This window comes from Diabrotica undecimpunctata, chromosome 9 (assembly GCF_040954645.1).
Source record: "Diabrotica undecimpunctata isolate CICGRU chromosome 9, icDiaUnde3, whole genome shotgun sequence".
Lineage (NCBI taxonomy): Eukaryota > Metazoa > Arthropoda > Insecta > Coleoptera > Chrysomelidae > Diabrotica > Diabrotica undecimpunctata.
In genome coordinates this window covers 62,764,651-62,783,539 of record NC_092811.1, presented here as the reverse complement: position 1 = coordinate 62,783,539, position 18,889 = coordinate 62,764,651, and the positions used below count along the sequence as shown (strand labels likewise).

The 18,889-nt window shown below is 34.3% G+C and overlaps 2 protein-coding genes across 2 annotated transcripts; both read right to left on the bottom strand.

Annotated features, from left to right (window-relative positions):
* Nucleotides 1-1,412: 1,412 nt before the first annotated feature.
* On the bottom strand, nucleotides 1,413-1,892 carry LOC140450959 (uncharacterized). The gene has a single exon (XM_072544657.1). It carries the CDS (start codon nucleotides 1,890-1,892, stop codon nucleotides 1,413-1,415), a length of 480 nt encoding a protein of 159 aa, XP_072400758.1.
* A 12,321-nt stretch (nucleotides 1,893-14,213) lies between these two features.
* LOC140450958 (uncharacterized) lies at nucleotides 14,214-15,185 on the bottom strand. The gene has a single exon (XM_072544655.1). The coding sequence runs from the start codon at nucleotides 15,183-15,185 to the stop codon at nucleotides 14,214-14,216; it is 972 nt and encodes a 323-aa protein (XP_072400756.1).
* Between the last annotated feature and the right edge of the window lie 3,704 nt (nucleotides 15,186-18,889).

Here is an 18,889-nt window from a genome sequence, read left to right as displayed (position 1 = left end):
ATACTTCTTTGAGTGCCTCTCCTATCGGAGATTGGATATCATTATGGCGATTCTAATTTTATTAACTGCTGTTTTGAATAATTCGTTAGTGGTACAGCCAAACCACTCTCTTAAATTTCTTATCCAGGACATTCTTCTACGGCCTGGATATCTGACGGGATATTATTACATCATTGATATAAAATGAAAAAAACATATGTTGATTTTCCGGGATTTTCCGAGATTTATGGGGGGTGAAAATTATGTCATCAATATTAATACTGCGACAGACTATTCGAGCAAATTAAAAAAAAAGTAAGTATTTAGGGATTTAGGGTGAATTTTAAATGGACTCAATTTTTCCGAGTTTTCCCATATTTTATAGAAGGTTTTTTATTTTTTAATGTGAGCTTTTTTACCAGCTATCCAATGGTTGTACGTACAAGTCTGTAGCTTGAAAAATATAGAAGTTATTACAATTGTTTATAAGTAAAAAACATACCCCTTTTTCAAACGTTTATTTTGTAAATAATTTCGATGAAAACTCAATATGCATTTAACTTCTGAGATAGTCTAAGTCTTAAAGAATCCTATGAAATTTGCTGAATGTGTCTAGCACAAATCTAAAAGATGGTAATTCCTTGATGTTTAAATATATTAATACCATTTTATTTTGTTAATAAAAAAATTAATAAAATTTTTAAATTAGTGCAAAAAAACTGCTTTTTTGCAAATATCTCTGTAAATTATTTATCAATTTTAATTAAAAAAACGGGAAAATAAAGATATTCTTGACATAAAAAAATGACATAAATATTGTTTATTTAAAATATAAGGGAAAAAATTTATAGACAAAAAATCAAATTGTGTCCATAAATTATTGCTTAAAAAAAACCCAAGGTAAAACTAGGAGTATCTTTTCATCTATTCATCATCTAGTACCCCCCACCAATGTCTTAAAAGCTTCAGATATCTGCGAAACATTTTTCCACCTTTTTTTTTTAACCAGACTGGGCTATTTGGAAAGGACCAGCATAATCCATCCCTGTCACATAAAATGGAGGTGATGGCGTTACTCGATCCTTAGGTAAAGGAGCCATTTTTTGAGAAAGTGGAACATGCTGGGCCTTAAAACACGGTACACACGTATGTGTGACATATCGTACCAAATTTCTACCCCCAATTATCCAGAACTGCTCACGGATTGAACTTAAAACCGCCTGTGGACCAGCATGTAACAGACGTTCATGTTCCCACTCAACCAACAACTTTGTTAACGGATGTTTAGAGCTTAATAGAGCTGGATGTTTCTTCGCATACTCCAAACTAGACAATTGCAGCCGACCCCCCACCCTGAGGATACCATTTGCATCAAGAAAAGGACTTAACCTGCGGAAGGTATTATTAGACAACAATTGCCTTTTATTAGACAATTATTTAATCTCTTGCGCCCATGATTCCTTTTGCGATAACTTAACCAAAATATCCATCGCATGTGCTAACTCTGCAGGAGTTAAAGCACCGGATAATGTGTCTTTATGCAAGAGTTTTTTAAAGTATCTTAGACAATAGGCCAAAGACCTTTTTATTCTAATTATATGACCAAATATATGAAATGGAAACTTATATACATTCTTAGCATCTTGACAAGTTCCAACATGCACTCTAGTCTCAGGCATATCACTAAGTTGCTCAGGAACTGATTTAGGCAATTTTTGTTCATCCAAACCCAACCAATCTGGACCACACCACCATCTTTGACAATCCACCAGTTTTGATGGAAAAATGCCTCGAGATACGATATCTGCAGGGTTTTGATCAGTCCTCACATGTCTCCACTCTTTTGGGTCTGTCAATTCCTGAATTTGGCTTATTCGATTTCCCACAAATACCTGAACATCACTAGGTGACATTTTTATCCAACTTAAAACAACAGTAGAGTCACACCAAAAGACCATTCTTCTAAAGCTTATCGTCATTGCTTGTTTGACCTTAGCTGCCAGCTTACTTAATAACAGGGCTCCACACAGTTTCAGTCTGGGGATGGTTTAGCTTTTTAATGGTGCCACCCTAACCTTTGCACACAACAACTTTACTGAAACATCTCCACACTCGTTCACACTTCTTAAATAAACACAACAACCTTAAGCATTTATAGAAGCATCACAAAAGCCATAAATATCATATGAAACATCATACTAAATCTTCATCAATTTCCAAAATTCTTAGAGCAACTGGTTTTTCGCTTCTTCGAAATTCAATTCATTCCACCCGACGCAACTTAGATATAACAAATTCCCAACTTCTTAAAATTTACAATGAAATTCACTCTTTTAATATCCATCCATTATTATGGGACACTTTCGATCGTCTTTCTCACCAAAGAGCCCAACACATTTCTGACAACAAAACCCAAACCCAGAAACGTAAACTGGACCAACTTATCTCTCAACAAAATCCAAAGCCCATTTCGAATCAACAACCTTCTACTGTTGTCCGCAATTTCTCAGATATCCACATATCCGATTCAGCTACCAAAGCTCTATCAAAAGGCTTCAATTTTTCTGTCACACCTCTTTCAATCCCAACTGAGAAAATCATTTGCCAAACTGAAGAAGCTATTTCTCATCTTCCTTCCGACCAAGCCGAAGTCGCCAGACAAGATGTCGCCAGAATTCTCCGTACTTCCAAACCCCCACCGTCAAATATTAGTCTTTCAGAAAGACGCGCCCTCAAAGAACTTTATAACAACCCTGACATTGTCATTCTTCCGGCCGATAAAGGTAATGCCACCGTCATTCTTAACTCTTCTAATTATTTCGACAAAATGTTCGAACATCTCAATTCCGCAGAATACAAACGCGTCCCAAACGATCCAACCACCTATCTAGAAAAAACGACCAAATCCATCATAAATAAGTCTACTCTACCTTCAGACATCAAAAAATCTCTTATACCCAGAGAAAAATCATCCCGAATTCCAAAGATATACGGCCTTCCAAAAATCCATAAACCCAATGTTCCCCTAAGACCCATCGTCAGTGCATACAACTGCCCCACTCAGAAATTGGCAAAACATCTCGCTTTATCCTTACAACCATTAGCCGAAAAAGCCTCGTCTTTTATCAAAAACTCTTTTCATTTTATTGATCTTCTGAAAAATATTTCTATTTCACCCTCAGATATTCTAGTTAGTTTTGACATTGTTTCCTTATTCACCAACATTCCCATCAATGAAACCATTTCCATCCTGGACTCTAAACATCAAATCCCCCAAGACACACTATCTCTTATAAAACACTGCATGTCTAATACATACTTTTCATTCCAAAATCATTTCTATCGTCAAATCAAAGGTGCCCCAATGGGATCTCCCCTCTCTCCCGTAATAGCTGATATTTTCATGGAACATTTCGAAACAGCAGCCCTGTCCTCATCAAATCTCAAACCCACCTGCTGGTTACGGTATGTTGATGACACTTTTGTCATTTGGCCTCATGGTAAAGACACGTTAGATCTCTTCCTCTCCCACCTGAATGGGATACATCCTAGTATTCAATTCACGATGGAAGTTGAGTCTAAAGCGTCTTTGCCATTCCTTGATGTTCTTATTCAGAAAAACTTACCTCACAGCTTTTCCTATTCCGTGTACCGGAAACCCACTCATACAAACCGATATCTTAATGCCCAGTCACATCATCACCCCGCTCAACTCAATTCAGTTGTCAACACTCTCATTTCTCGTTCCATAAGACTTAGCGAAAACAATCATAGGTCATCCGAAATTAATTCATTAAGGCAAACACTCTTACAAAACGGCTACCACAAAACCCAAATCAATAAGAGCATTCAAAAACATCTAAACCCCATTCCATCCAAAAAAGAAACCTTGCCGGCGGACCAACCCAAAATCTTTCTACCTTTTATTAAAGGTGTCACTGATAAAATCAGTAGAACTCTTCTTCCTCTAAATATCAAAACCATCTTCACTACTCACTCCAAGTTATCCGTGTGTCGAGAGACAGTTCTTGCAATATAGAACACGATACTGGTACGTCTCGAGTGAGGGGAGTAGGCAGATTGAGACCCCGAACTCGAACCGAACCGTATCCGCTACAATACAACCGATGTAATTCAATACGGCCACAACTGCAAACATTGTTAGGTTAGTGGTACGATTTTATCAGTTCTCAATTATTTATGCACGATGTATCCACGTTTTTAGTGTAAAACTATTTGATATAAATATTGTTCTGAAGCTATTTTCTTGTGGTATAAATATATTATAAATGGCTTATTCCCATTTAAATATAAATTTATTTGATGTAAAGTCTGAAAACAGTGTATATATTATTATTAACCCGGCACTACATATGTGGGGTTTCACAAACCCCAGCTCCCAAATATCGCTCTTAAAATAAATCAAACGCAGACTTATGCGCACGTCCACCCCAATAGCTTCCCAAAAATGTTCCCACCATCGAATTCAGGCGTTACCTCAGTACATTGTAGGCAGTGAGTGAAGTTACACGCGCCTGAAATGCTCTGGGTTGTGTCAAACCCCACCTATGTACTCGCGTTTGCAATTTTGACATTATAAGTAAGTTTTTATTTTTGACTTATTTGAGTTTGCATATTCAATTGTTTAATTTTTTAGCTAAAATATCATGTCATACGAAGCGGAACAGAAAAAGCTTGAAGCTCTATGGGCTGAAATTGATGACGATGCCATCGAATCGGGAAGCGATGACGATATTGACCATATCTCTGAAAGCGACCACAACACCGACTCGGAGCAGGATATCGCAATAGAAGATGTAGTTTCTGACGGAGATGCAGACATGGAGACATCAAAAACAGAACTTCAGAATGAGACGGAAAATAAAAGCACTGACGGACCTCCAAGAAACGAAGAAATGTATCTCGGAAAAGACAGAACACAATGGAACAAACTTGCTTCAAATAATAAACGGGTTCTAACAAGATCGGAGAACATTATTACTTATTTGCCGGGTGTGAAGCATTATGCAAAAAATGCTAGACGGGCTTTAGATTGTTAGCAATTGTTTTTTGACCGACAAATGATCGAAGACATAGTGCGCTGGACCAATCTCAAAATTCAACAAAAATCAATTGCTATCAAAATAAATGCATGGTGAAATCAACCAATGAATGTGAAATTAAAGCATTTATCGGACTTCTTTATTTAGCAGGTATGTTTCATTCTAATCGTCTGATTTTGAGAGACTTATGGCAAACAGATGGGACTGGTGTCGATATATTCCGCAATACGATGTCTATAAATCGTTTTCAATTCCTGATGGTCTGTCTTCGGTTCGATAACATCGAGAATCGTAAAGACAGATTGGCGATTGACAAATTAGCTCCAGTTCGTGGAATTCTGGACAAATTTATTAAAAGTTGTAAGCAGGCCTACACTCCTTCTCAATATGTGACGATAGATGAGAAGTTGGAGTCTTTTCGTGGAAGATGTGCTTTCAAACAGTACATGCCCAACAAGCCTGCAAAGTATGGGATCAAAGTGCAAGCCCTAGTTGATGCCCGTTCGTACTACGTTTTAAATTTGGAAGTGTATGCAGGAAAACAGCCAGAAGGTCCCTACAGTGTTAGTAATTCCCCAATAGATATAGTAGAGAGGCTAATACAACCTATTTCTGGTTCCAACCGAAATGTGACCTATGATAACTGGTACACTAGTTATGAATTAATGATAAAATTGCTGAACGAGCATAAACTTACGTCAGTAGGCACGCTGAGAAAGAACAAACGATGCATCCCAGCACAATTTTTGACAGTCCAGAACAGAGAACAAATGACATCTTTATTTGGCTTTCAGAAAGATATTACACTTTTATCGTATGTGCCGACAAAAAAAAATTAAAACGTCCTACTGTTGTCCACCATGCACCATGATGGAGCTATTGATGAAGCAACTGGCGATAAAAATTTACCAGAAATAATAAGCTTCTACAACTTTACTAAAAGTCGAGTAGATGTAGTGGATGAACTGTCTGCATCATATAACGTATCTAGAAACTCACGGAGATGGCCTCTTACGATCGTGTTTTCTCTCTTGAATACAGCCGCCATAAATGCTTTGGTGATATACAGAGAAAACAATCAAGATTTCAAACTTGCCAGAAGATTGTTTATCAAAATGTTGGGCTCTGAATTGATCCAGGACCACATATCTGAAAGAAAAAATAATCCAAGAATACCAAGGAGTATTCGTCAAAGCATTGCACATTTTGGCCAAGATGCCCCTGCAGTGCCACCTGCCAAGATTCCAAAACTCATGGGAAGATGTTCAGTATGTCCAAGAAGCCAAGATCGGAAAACTAAATATTTCTGTTCAAACTGTGAATCATTACTGTGCCTGGAGCATGCTGTCATAAGTTGTCAAAATTGCATGAATTCAAATAGCGATTAATTTTTTTTCTTTCACTGTACAACCGGGCAGAGTTTTTCCTTGTATTATCTTACTATTAGATTTTCATTTACTATTATATTTTTGATCATATGGTGTTTATATTTTTTGGTAAGATTGTTCAGTTAAGTTGTGGTTTTTGCTTATGGAGAATTGCCTATTATTAGTTTATTTTTAATTTCTTTTGAATAAAAGTGTTCTGATTATTTCTTTTTTGCTTAAATAGTCCTTAGATGATCACTTCAGACCATGAAATTAGAAAACATATAAAAAAACTGCCAGAAAAAATTCTGATTTTCTTAGAAATTGGGGTTTGTCACACCCCACATATGTACTAATGACAGAAAAATCCACGTATGTGACGCCGGGTTAACTTTATTATCAAACACGATGTCAAGGGCAAGAAAAATGCTTGGACTAGCTTTGCAAATTAAAGATGATGAGAATCTGAGAGACAATTCAGAGGTTTTTGAGGTTATGAATGACATACCCTTTGTGTTGACGGAGGTTTGTATTTCAACAAAAATCACAGTGAGGTTTTACCTACTTAATGTATGCAATTTTTTAGCTTACTCCGGTTGCGTTACCCGTGCAATCAAATTATGGCAAATACATTTGAACATCAAGAAAAGCTGCATACAGACCCTCGCCAAGATGATTACATAGAGCGGGTATATTTTCTAATAATAAATTTTTCAAAATTTTATTTTTTGTTGGAGTTTGTGAACTAATATCAAAACAGTACTGTTTTTAACATTGCTTAAAATATAATTACAGAACTGTATTAAATATTAATGTACGTATGTATGCATTAGGTATATATGGAATTAGGCAAAAAGCACCGCAGATTTTTTTTTCAATTGATTAGAAATGGGAGACCAATGGAAACAGGATGATTTATTTTAGTAGATGTATATTGTACCCCCAAAATGAGGAGGAGAGACACCTGGCAGTCTAGACAACATCCGGTTTGATATCCAGTGTGCAAAATATAAGGAGGTTAATGAACTGTACATCTGCTTGACAATATCCGGTTTAAAAATAACTCAAGGTTAATAACCAATATCTAAAAATAGCTGAAGGTCAGTGACCTGATCATCTGGTGTGTCTAGACAATATCCGGTCTAAAAATAACTCAAGGTTAATGACCAATATCTAAAAATAGCTGAAGGTCAGTGACCTGACTATCTGGTGTGTCTAGACAATATCCGGTCTAAAAATAACTCAAGGTTAATGACCAATATCTAAAAATAGCTGAAGGTCAGTGACCTGACCATCTGGTGTGTCTAGACAATATCCGGTCTAAAAATAACTCAAGGTTAATGACCAATATCTAAAAATAGCTGAAGGTCAGTGACCTGACCATCTGGTGTGTCTAGACAATATCCGGTCTAAAAATAACTCAAGGTTAATGAGCAATATCTTAAAATAAATGGAGGTCAGCGACCTGGGCATCTGGTGTGTCTAGACAATATCCGATCTAAAAATAACTCAAGGGTAATGGTAAATATCTAAAAATAGCTGAAGGTCAGTGACCTGACCATCTGGTGTGTCTAGACAATATCCTGTCTAAAAATAACTCAAGGTTAATGACCAATATCTAAAAATAGCTGGAGGTCAGCGACCTGGGCATCTGGTGTGTCTAGACAATATCCGGTCTAAAAATAGCATTCGATAACATCGTCTAAAAATAACATGGAGGGGTTAATATTCACATAACATATTTAAGGCAAATTGGTGGGGGCTCCTCAGTAGTTTATCGGGAATCATGAATACGTGTAGTATGTGCAATAAATCGTTTTCGCGCTCGGATAACTTGTCGCGACATATGAAAACATGTAAATACAGAAATGTGAATGGTCATAATGACCATAATGGGTATTATTATATTCCCAAAAAAAGATTAAGACCGCTTAATTTGGAAGTAATAGATGGCACTGTTTCAAAATTGACACATGCGTTTAAAAACAGAATTGCATCTTATCGTTTTAATAGTGATAAGAAACTGGATTATTATAGATTTTTAGAAGATGTTAAACCCAAAGTCTTAAGCATCTTGAGTGAATATCTACATCAGCACAATACGATTAAAGTAAATTTTGAAATATTTGCTATTTATCTAAAACCTGACACCAATCTATCAGATATCAAGTCCATGAACACATGCAATAAAATTATATCTATCAGCACTGAACTGGATGAAGCATTTGCTGATTTTAAGGAAGAACTGATGACACAAGCCTCAGAATTTCAAGAGAAAGATTCAAATTGGGTATTACAGGAAATAATGTTTTTAGATGTTAACATCAACAAATTTAGTAGTATTTCTGCATCAACGTTTATTCGTCTCCCAACACCTTTAGCAAGAAAACACGCTATTTTAAATATAGAAAACAAATATAATAAGTGTTTTGCGTGGAGTGTTATTGCAGCTGTTTTTCCTGCCTCTGGTAACCCAACCAAACCAGAATCGTATCCACCATACGATACTTTGTTGAATTTTGAAGGTATTGACTTTCCGATGAAACTAAAAGACATTAAAAAGTTTGAGACTCTTAATAATATTTCAGTAAATGTTTATGGGCTAGAATCTAATTTCGTAACTAATAAACGGCAATATGAAATAGTTGGGCCACTGTATTTTACAAGTAATCGCCATGCCACTCATGTGAACCTTTTGCTTATCACAAATGATACACAAAGTCATTATTGTCTGATTTTAGACATGTCGAGACTTGTAAGAAGTCAAAAAACAAAAAACCATCGCAAAGGATACTTATGTGATGGATGTCTACAATTCTTTGTTAGCGAAGAAAACCTAAATAATCACCAAAAGAGCGACTGTTCACATATTTACACAAAACTTCCCACAACACAACCTAAAATTAATAAGCTTGGTGAAATAGGACCAGAAAATATACTGAAATTTATCAATTTTCAAAAAATGTTACCAGTGCCATTTGTTATATATGCGAACTTTGAAAGTTTGCTGAAGCCCATAGACTGCACCGAACCTTTTAGTGGAAATTCATATTTTGTTAAAACAGCTGAACACCAAGCATATTCATTTGCATTTTATCTTAAATGCAGCTATGACGATTCACTCTCAAGACTAATAAATTATGAAGGAAAGGATGCCCCAAAGGTGTTTATCCAGAAATTGGATGATTTAGTACATGAACTATATAACAATCACCTTAAACATATTAAACCAATGTCACCGTTAACAAAAGAAGAAATTAAAGAACATGAAAGCGCTACCGAGTGTTACTTGTGTGGGAAGCCATTTAATCCTTTTAATCATAAGGTAAGAGATCATCATCATTTAACTTCAAAATATCTTGGACCCGCTCATAATTCATGTAATATAAAGTACAAACTCTTAAATACAATACCTGTGTTTTTTCACAATATGAGTAATTATGATTGTCATCTTTTTGTTAAAGAGCTTTCAACAACTGGTGAACAAGTGTCAGTAATTGCACAGACCAAAGAAAAATATATCACAATTTATAAAAAAATACTCGTAGAAGAGTCGAAAAGGGGTCCACATAAATACATAACTCTGAGATTTGTTGATTCATTTAGATTTTTGGCAAAATCTCTGGATATTCTGAGCACAACTTTAGACTCGGAGCAGTGTAAAGAAATTAAAAAGTATTTCCCAGATACTAAACACTTTGAACTTGTGAGACACAAGGGTGTGTTTCCTTATTCATATATGGATGGATTTGACAGACTTAAAGAAAAAACACTACCACCTAAAGAAAATTTCTACAATAATCTAACTAACAAACACATTTCTGATGAAGATTATGCGAGAGCAATTGATGTATGGAACACATTTGATTGTAAATCTATGAGTGACTATGCTATGTTGTACCTAATATCAGATGTCTTATTATTGGCTGATGTGTTTCAAAATTTTAGGAAAGTATGTCACAAAGAATACAATTTGGATCCTTGTCACTACATAACTGCTCCTGCATTAAGTTGGGACGCTATGTTAAGATACATCAAATTGTGATCCACCAATCCACCAATTATGATCCACAACAACCCGAGTCTTACATCATATATCTAGATGCTACAAATTTATATGGTGCGGCCATGTGTCAATTTTAACTGTTTTTCGGTGGAGGATGATGCGAATAAAGGGTATGTGTTGGAAGTGGATTTGGAATATCCAGCTCATTTACATTCTGCGCATAATGATATGCCATTCTGCCCCGAAAGCATGGTACTACCAGGAAGCAAATATCCTAAACTTATACCAAATCTCAACAATAAAACTAAATACACTATCCATTATCGCAATCTTAAACAGTGTCTTAAGTATGGTCTGGTACTAAAAAGGATTCATCGTATACTAGAGTTTTTGCAATCACCATGGCTAAAAAAATATATTGACCTAAATACATCACTTAGAAACAAAGCCAAAAACGAGTTTGAGCGGGATCTCTTTAAATTGCTGAATAATGCGATATTCGGGAAAACTTTGGAGAATGTTGAAAAAAGGAAGGATATCCGCCTCTGTACTCGCTGGGAAACAAAAACAAATTCGTTGGGAGCCAGGGCACTTATCTCGAAACCAGAATTCAAGTCTTGTTCTGTGTTTAATGAAAATTTGGTTGCGGTTCATTGGGGTAAAACCAAAATAGTTTACGATAAGCCTCTCTATGTTGGATTTACAATTTTAGATTTATCAAAAACAGTGATATATGATTTTTATTATGGATATATAAAAAAGAAGTATGGGGAAACTGCAAACTTGTTATACACAGACTCCCTGATTATGGAAATATATACCTCTAATTTCTATGAGGACATGAAAAGAAATATAGAACATTTCGACACCTCCAACTATCCAACTGATAATATTCACGGGATACCGAAAACACCTTCAATACTAGGAAAAATGAAAGATGAATTTTCATCTACACCCATTAAAAGTTTTTATGGTACAGGTGCTAAAGCTTATTGCATAGAAGCAAATAAAATAATACAAAAAGCAAAAGGCATTTCAAAACACGTAACCAAAACACAGTTGCAAATGAGTGATTATGTACTATTAGTAAAAAAAGGTGGTGTAATCTTTAGAAAAATGTATGTATTTGTTTCTAATTTACATACCATATATAAGGAACTTAGAAATAAAGTGGCACTATCTTCGAAGGATGACAAACGCTATGTAATAAAGGGTGACGTAAAAACTCTTGCGTGGGGGCATTTTTTAATTAAATCACATAATGGTACTATAGATGATCTTATTATGTTTGGGAATGAGCTGCTACACACCCCGAAATTAGCCGATTTAGAAAAGATCCCCCTTGAAGAATTTTTTCAGGTTGATTCTTTTCAATATGATTCATACTTGTAAATTGTGTAAAATAATTGTATATTTATTTGTAATAATAAAACGCATCTATATAAACAAATTTTTTTATTTAAAACCTTAAACAATTCTATTAATACCGTAATTATTGAAAAAGTCGAACATAAAGCTATATAATAAAATATTGGAGATATGACTGTATCCTTCTTAGGTCTTTCATTATAAAGTTCCAACCATTTGGAGTCACTGCTTCTACCACTCATGTCTAAAACGCAATTTATATTTATTGCTGTTTAATGGTATTTCAGCTTGTAAAGTTGGTAAAAAATTGTTTCCTGGATATGATTTCATTCTTGACCATGTCTGAGGCCATGTTTCATTTAGTGTGCCATTACTGTCAAAGCATACAAAAACTTCCCTGACATTGATGGGTTGTTGGATTAAAAGCAGATTTCTTACAATTGCTTGTAAAACAATAAAGTCTAATAATATCATCTTAATAATCTCTATACAGATTTTGAGCATCTATTTATAGTAAATCTAACAAAGGGAGTGGGGAGTCCCATTTATGTGGTGGGGATTCCATTAATCCATCACGATAACCTACTCTTCGATGAGATAATCCCATAGGTCTAGTCTCACTACAAAATTTACAAAATTCAAACACCAATTTCCACCCTTTAAATATTAAGTTTATTGGAATAAGTCTAGTTCCAGACATTTTACGACAAATAAGACAAATTTTTTGTCGTACAATATAAAAAGGAGGTCTCGAAAATGTTTTCCACTCGTCACCACTAAGTTGATCATTCAGATTATCACAATATTTATATGACATGTTCCTCTCGTATCTTGTATTTGAACACAAAATTGTACTATAAGTATGCGAATTAGTTTGAGTGGAGGACTTTCAGCTAATAAAGTTTACTAGACCTGACGCGGAACAGTCTAGTGTTACTATACGGTTAGGAGTGGGGGGAGTGCATCTCAACACATCTGCATCCGGTGTCAATGAGAGTAGAGAGAATATAAGAGTACTGAAAGCTCATTATTGTAAACAGTATGCACTCAAGAAGGTTACGTGAACGAGTTGAGCAGTTTTATACAGATATAAAAAGAATAAAACGCGATATTTTATTTTACGAAAAATCAAGGAATGTTAAAGAGTTACAGAAAAGTATTAACCAATTAAAAAGTGAATATCAAAATAAACTTTGTATGTTTAAAAACTTTTCACGACTTAGTATAAGTGATGCGCTTGCGTAGTGGAAGAGTTTATTCACCGGAAGAAGAAAATAGACTATTTTTTGTTTCTAAAGTCGAGGAGCAAAAGTGGATAGACTTGGTGTTTAAAAACATTAACCGTTTTAACAATAATGGAATGTTGTCAGAAAAGAATTGTAATGAATCAACACCCACAAAAACCGTTGTACATGTTTACAAAAACAGAGTTGGAAAACTTGACCATACCGTACATTAGAAAATATGTGTCACCATATGAAATTCTTCGGTCCTGGGATAAATTACCCTTCGAAGTGGTTCAGGATTTTGAAGTACAGATTAGAATTCCGTGTTTTATACACTTCAATCGCCCCGAATGGAGAACAGAGCTAGAAGAATTCGCCCCTGCTCAATCCAGTTGGCGTTTATGTAGGTTTGCATTGGAAAATTTAGACAATTATATTGTTTGAATGTAGTAATTATTAATAAAGTATTATTTTTTAATAAGGTATTTTTATTGCTTAAATAAAACATTATGTAAGAAAAAAATTTTTATTGCATAATAAAATTATTGTATAAGTAAAATACATTAGATAAAGCACATACACTATTATTATTTAAACGGTATGGACATTTTGGCTCCATTATCTCCAAGGCTGGTTGTTCATCAAACTCTATAACTGGTACTAAACTATACTTTCTTATATATTGAGCCTTTTCTCTTCCTTTGACATAAACGATATCGACATTACTTGTCAAGTATCGAATAATATCATGAACTTGATGTACCGGGGTAAATCCGTTATTCCAGTTAAGACCATGGTGATTATTCATTAACCAAACAGCTTGTTTATGAAACTCTGGATTCAGCAACCTCAATGGATATGGAGGTTTGAAAAAATAATGACTAATTTTTTCGCCATCATAAGTCGCCAACTCTTTCACGATAAATTTATTTTTCTCGGTGTTAAAACCTTGTACGTCTATTATTAAGCACATGTTAAAGTCTGTCTTTGTATGGTATCTAACTTGCATTTATAAAACAATTTCAGTCATGCGCATGTGAGAGGTTCACATATAATGCTATAGCGGCCACCCATCTTCATACATAATGTACTTCTGACCTCATGCGGAAAAGTCTCTCATTAGATGTAATTAAATCTTAATACCTATCTCATTATAAAAATATATTAAAAAGCCAACCTGTCCATCTAATAATATCAATATTTTTTATAATTGTTTTACTATTTTAGTTAAGGGATTATATGTAAATTCTTTCTCGTGTAATATCAGACAATAAGCGGAGATATCAGAGGTTGTTGGCTCATCTGTCTCAAATTCTATACGTAACACCACAGATCCTGATTGAATTACTTCTTTTTGTCGAGAGCAGTCAATATGTATCAGTGGTGCAATCATTTTAAAGTCATAAGGATTAAATATTGGTTGATTCAGCACCATATGATAATAACTTTCTTGGAAATTGCCAAACATTTCATAAAGTTTCGCAAATCTATTTGTTTTAAAATCTAATTGTAGATCATTATAGGGATATCTTTCAGAATTTAAAAATACTTTAATATTTTTTAAAGTGCAATGATCAAATTTACTCATATCTTTTGTTAATTTCGATTTTCTGTTATTTTGGAAAGCAACAATGATGTGACGAGGTGTTTCTATTTTCGTACTAGTGCGCACAGACCACGTATGACGGGTAGAGTTGTTTAGAGCAGGATATTCAATCATTTGCCAAGAGCGAAATTTGATAGGTAATTCTTGATTTGTATGTGAAATCTTGTTAAGTCGTATCTGTCCTCGTATACTCGGTGTTATATGTGGAACCTCCCAATATAATTTACTAATATCAATTTTTGGTCGTTCGCTTTCATCTATGCTGACTACAGCATCAATATCATCATTTGATCTAATTAGTATTAATTCTTGTTTCATGTTCATAATAATTTTCCTGAAATCTTCAAAGAATCCTGATAGGAGTCTTAAAGGTATGCATACGTTAAAGTTTCCATTTGAATCCTCCAACACACTGTTTTTGGGAACTTCATTATTGGTTTCCATTCTACTCATTTTTGGAAACCAACCAGCGTTTTCTAATTGCAAGCTTTGGTTTTCGTTAAGACTAAGATAGTTTTTAATACTGGATACTAATCCTACATCACGTACTGAGTCAACTACTACCCCCATTTAGTTCGTAGCGTAGTTCGCGAAACATGAAAGCTATACTATTATTAATAAATTTTAATTTTTTTGGTATGTTATTATCATGCGTGAGTAAACGTCCTTCGATATAAAGATAACTATTTCCGGGGTATGTAAATGCATCTAGATCTTGAATAGGAATACGTATTTCATCGTTATAACACTACTTTCCAGGAATGTATGGTTGATGTGTGTGAAACTGATATTCTTCAATGGTGTTGTCATTAAAAGGTTGACCAGTAACATGAAGAATTTCCATTATACCAGGACTTTAAATCCTAACGATTGTAAGAAGCGACGATTAGATGATGTTATTATTTTAGAAGGTAATCTCCTTATATATGTTTTTGGTATGTGAGAAAAAACTAGAACCATTATATACGTTTTCTAAGATGTAGATTAACCGTAACTTCTTTTCCTCCAAAGTCAATTAGTTTACCTGCTTGGTTAATAATTTTTACTGTAAGGTTGGTGATTGTCTTGATACCAACTGGATAATACAAAATATTTTGAGGAGCATCCACTATTTTATACCCAATCGGAACGATTGGAAAAAATTGGTGAATCAAGTGGACAGGGTTTCCATTTAAATAGCATCCTGAAGCGATGTTACAATCAACACATAGGGTGTTTGCTCCCCATATTTCCACCGGTTTATCTGAAATATGTGTTTGGTTTGGAACTAGTTGTCGTGATTTAAAACCAAACAATTTCCCAATGGAATTTCTGGGGAGGAATGAAATTTCTCGATTACTCTTAATAACAACTTTGGAAGTTGATACATGTGGAGTAATTTCTAAAGTCGCATCATTATCAATCTTTTTCATGTTTTCTTGAATAAGCTTTGTAATATCATCCCATTCATAAGACCCCTTAGGTAGCTTGTAGGTATGGGTAAAATTTTTGAAATTCCAGAGAAAAACGTTATTGCTTTCATCGACATTTGGAATAGTATTAAAACTATAGAAACTGGTTAGACCAATTTCATAGTCAAATTCATCTTCAAGATAAATCGGAGGATTAAAATTATAGCTCAGATTTGAAGAGCTTCCAGTAAGCGTAAAGTTTAAAGACATTTTACGTAAACATATTACATTGGTAGCTATTTATACTAGTTGAATAGAAAATCTAGTGAGTAATGACCGCACTTGTATGAATCGTTTTGGATTTTGTCGTAGTTGTAATATGTACATTACCTTTACTTAAAAAATATTTTATTACATTTTGTGGTGGGGGTAAATCTCCATATGAATCAAAGTAAATTACTTGAGATTTAGATTTTACATAAGCTACCCAGTGTGTTCCCTCACCACTCCTTGAATCTAAATTTATAACACCACATTCGTTTTTATGAATATTTTTAGGTAACGTTTCTCTCATGAATACACCTCTAAAATATGGTAATGTTTTACCATACTTTATTATATCTGTATTTGTTAAAGCGTGATGAGGAAGGTTTAGTTTTTTGAGTAAGGTTTTAAATATAATCCATACCCTTTATACGGTCTTAAATACAATCCTTTGCCTTTCTGTTCCATGGCAAGATTATGGCGTTTTTGTTCTTCAAGACTCATTCGATTAGCTTTTGCATCTCCAATAGCCTTGTAAATTCCCGCCCCCATCCCCCCAACAGTTCCAAGTGCGCTTAATAAAGGTAAAAGTAGTGGTAAAAATCCTCCTTTTTTAGCTGTTTTAATCACTCGTTTTTTTTTATTTGTCTTTTTACGAAGGGAACCGCCTTTTTTGCGTTTAAGGCCCATTCCCAATTTACGTTTTCCTTTCATAGCTGTTGTATCAAACCAAGCGGCTGCTTTTTCTCCAAATGGGGTCTCTTTCGATTTTACAATATCCCAAGCTTTGTTTTCTAAAATCTTATCCGCTTCGTGTCTGGTTAATAAATCAGTATTTTTAGAGTATTTAATATCGTGCTGTTTACAAGCTTCGTCTAGTTTATTGATTCCCTTATCCCCTTGCTTTAATCTTTGTTGTAAACGAGTTCCTGGTCCGCAATATGAATATCCTGGAAGATGTAGCTCTAGAGGAAGTTTGTTAATGAGTGAGTTTAATAACCCACAGCCTTTTCTTTTAGTAGTTTGTTTTATTTTCATACTCTGCCTCTTATATATATATATAGGTGTTGGGGCTATATATACCCGAAATTTGTAACTCATTTTTCACAATGAAAATTGAACCACAAAAACTCTCTCTTCCCATTACAAACCACGATGATATTACCAAAGAACTTCAAGTAAAACATAGTTATCTTTTTAATGGAGTCAAAAGGGTTTTAATTGTTGAACCAAGTGGTTGCGGCAAGACTAACGTACTATTGTCTTTAATTGAACATCCAAATGGTCTTAGATTTGAAAATATTTATTTATATTACAAATCGTTGTATCAACCAAAGTATACGTACTTACGAAGCTTAATTGAACCTATAAAGGAAATTGGCTATGAAGAATATAATGACTCATCCAATGTACCACCTCCAGATGATATTAAAGAGAATTCGGTAGTTATTTTTGATGATATTCCATCCCGTGATCAAAAAATTATACAGAATTATTATTGTTACGGAAGACACAAACACTTAGATTGCTTTTATTTATGTCAAACATATAGTGCAATTTCAAAACAATTAATTAGAGATAATTCTAATTTACTCGTAGTTTTTCAACAGGACTTTACAAATTTGAAACATATCTTTGATGACCACGTAAACATTGATATGACTTTCCCACAGTTTAAAGATTTATGCTCATTTTGCTGGAAAGACAGATATGGATTTATAGTCATTGATAAAGACTCTTCCAAATCAATGGGTCGATATCGCTGTGGGTTCGATAAGTATATAAGGCTGTAAAAACGGGGTTTAGAATACACAATGGATCCCAAAGTTACGCGAAAACTGCTTTTATCACGACAAGCTTTAACGAAAAAGTATCATAAAACATGACATAGCTCAGTCTCAGTCTGCTTTAGAAAAAAATTATAAACCAATTACTCAACCACTTAATGAACTTTTGCATAAACTAGAAACCGCTCCATCTATTAAACAAGAACCAGAGTATTCGTTTCAAAAGCCATTGAAATTAGGCTCACCAAAAAGGTATAAAATGCGAAAATCTAATTATCGTTTAGCCTTTTCTTCCCCAAATACAAGTATACTCCCTGAGGGGTCAAAAACACCTACTAATTTTGGAGATGAATCTATTATTCCAACGGAAGAAGTATTCACACCACAACCAGAAGAAACTTTTGAGTCAGAAGAACAAACGAATACCACGGATGAGAATATTAATCGATATTTTGGGGATACGCTTAGAGAATTTAATCAGATGATCACTAATCCAGATATAATGAATCAATTTTATGAGAATTATACTTCACCATTGCCAAAGAAATATATTAAAGCTAACATCGAAGACACAAAAGGTGATTTCGATCATGACTTAGGGGTTTATCATGACTTGGAAACTGAAAAATTTTCTATTGGAAATTCCTTAATTGATTTTGATGGAGCTGATTTAATTATTAATAATATAAGATACAAGGGAACGCCAGGTCTTTATGAGTTACCATTTAAAGTAAACCCCCAATCGTTTAAAAAAACAGATGTTAATGAGTATATTGATATTTTACGTAGAACAAATGCAATTTATAGAAACCACAACCCAGAATTGCCTATA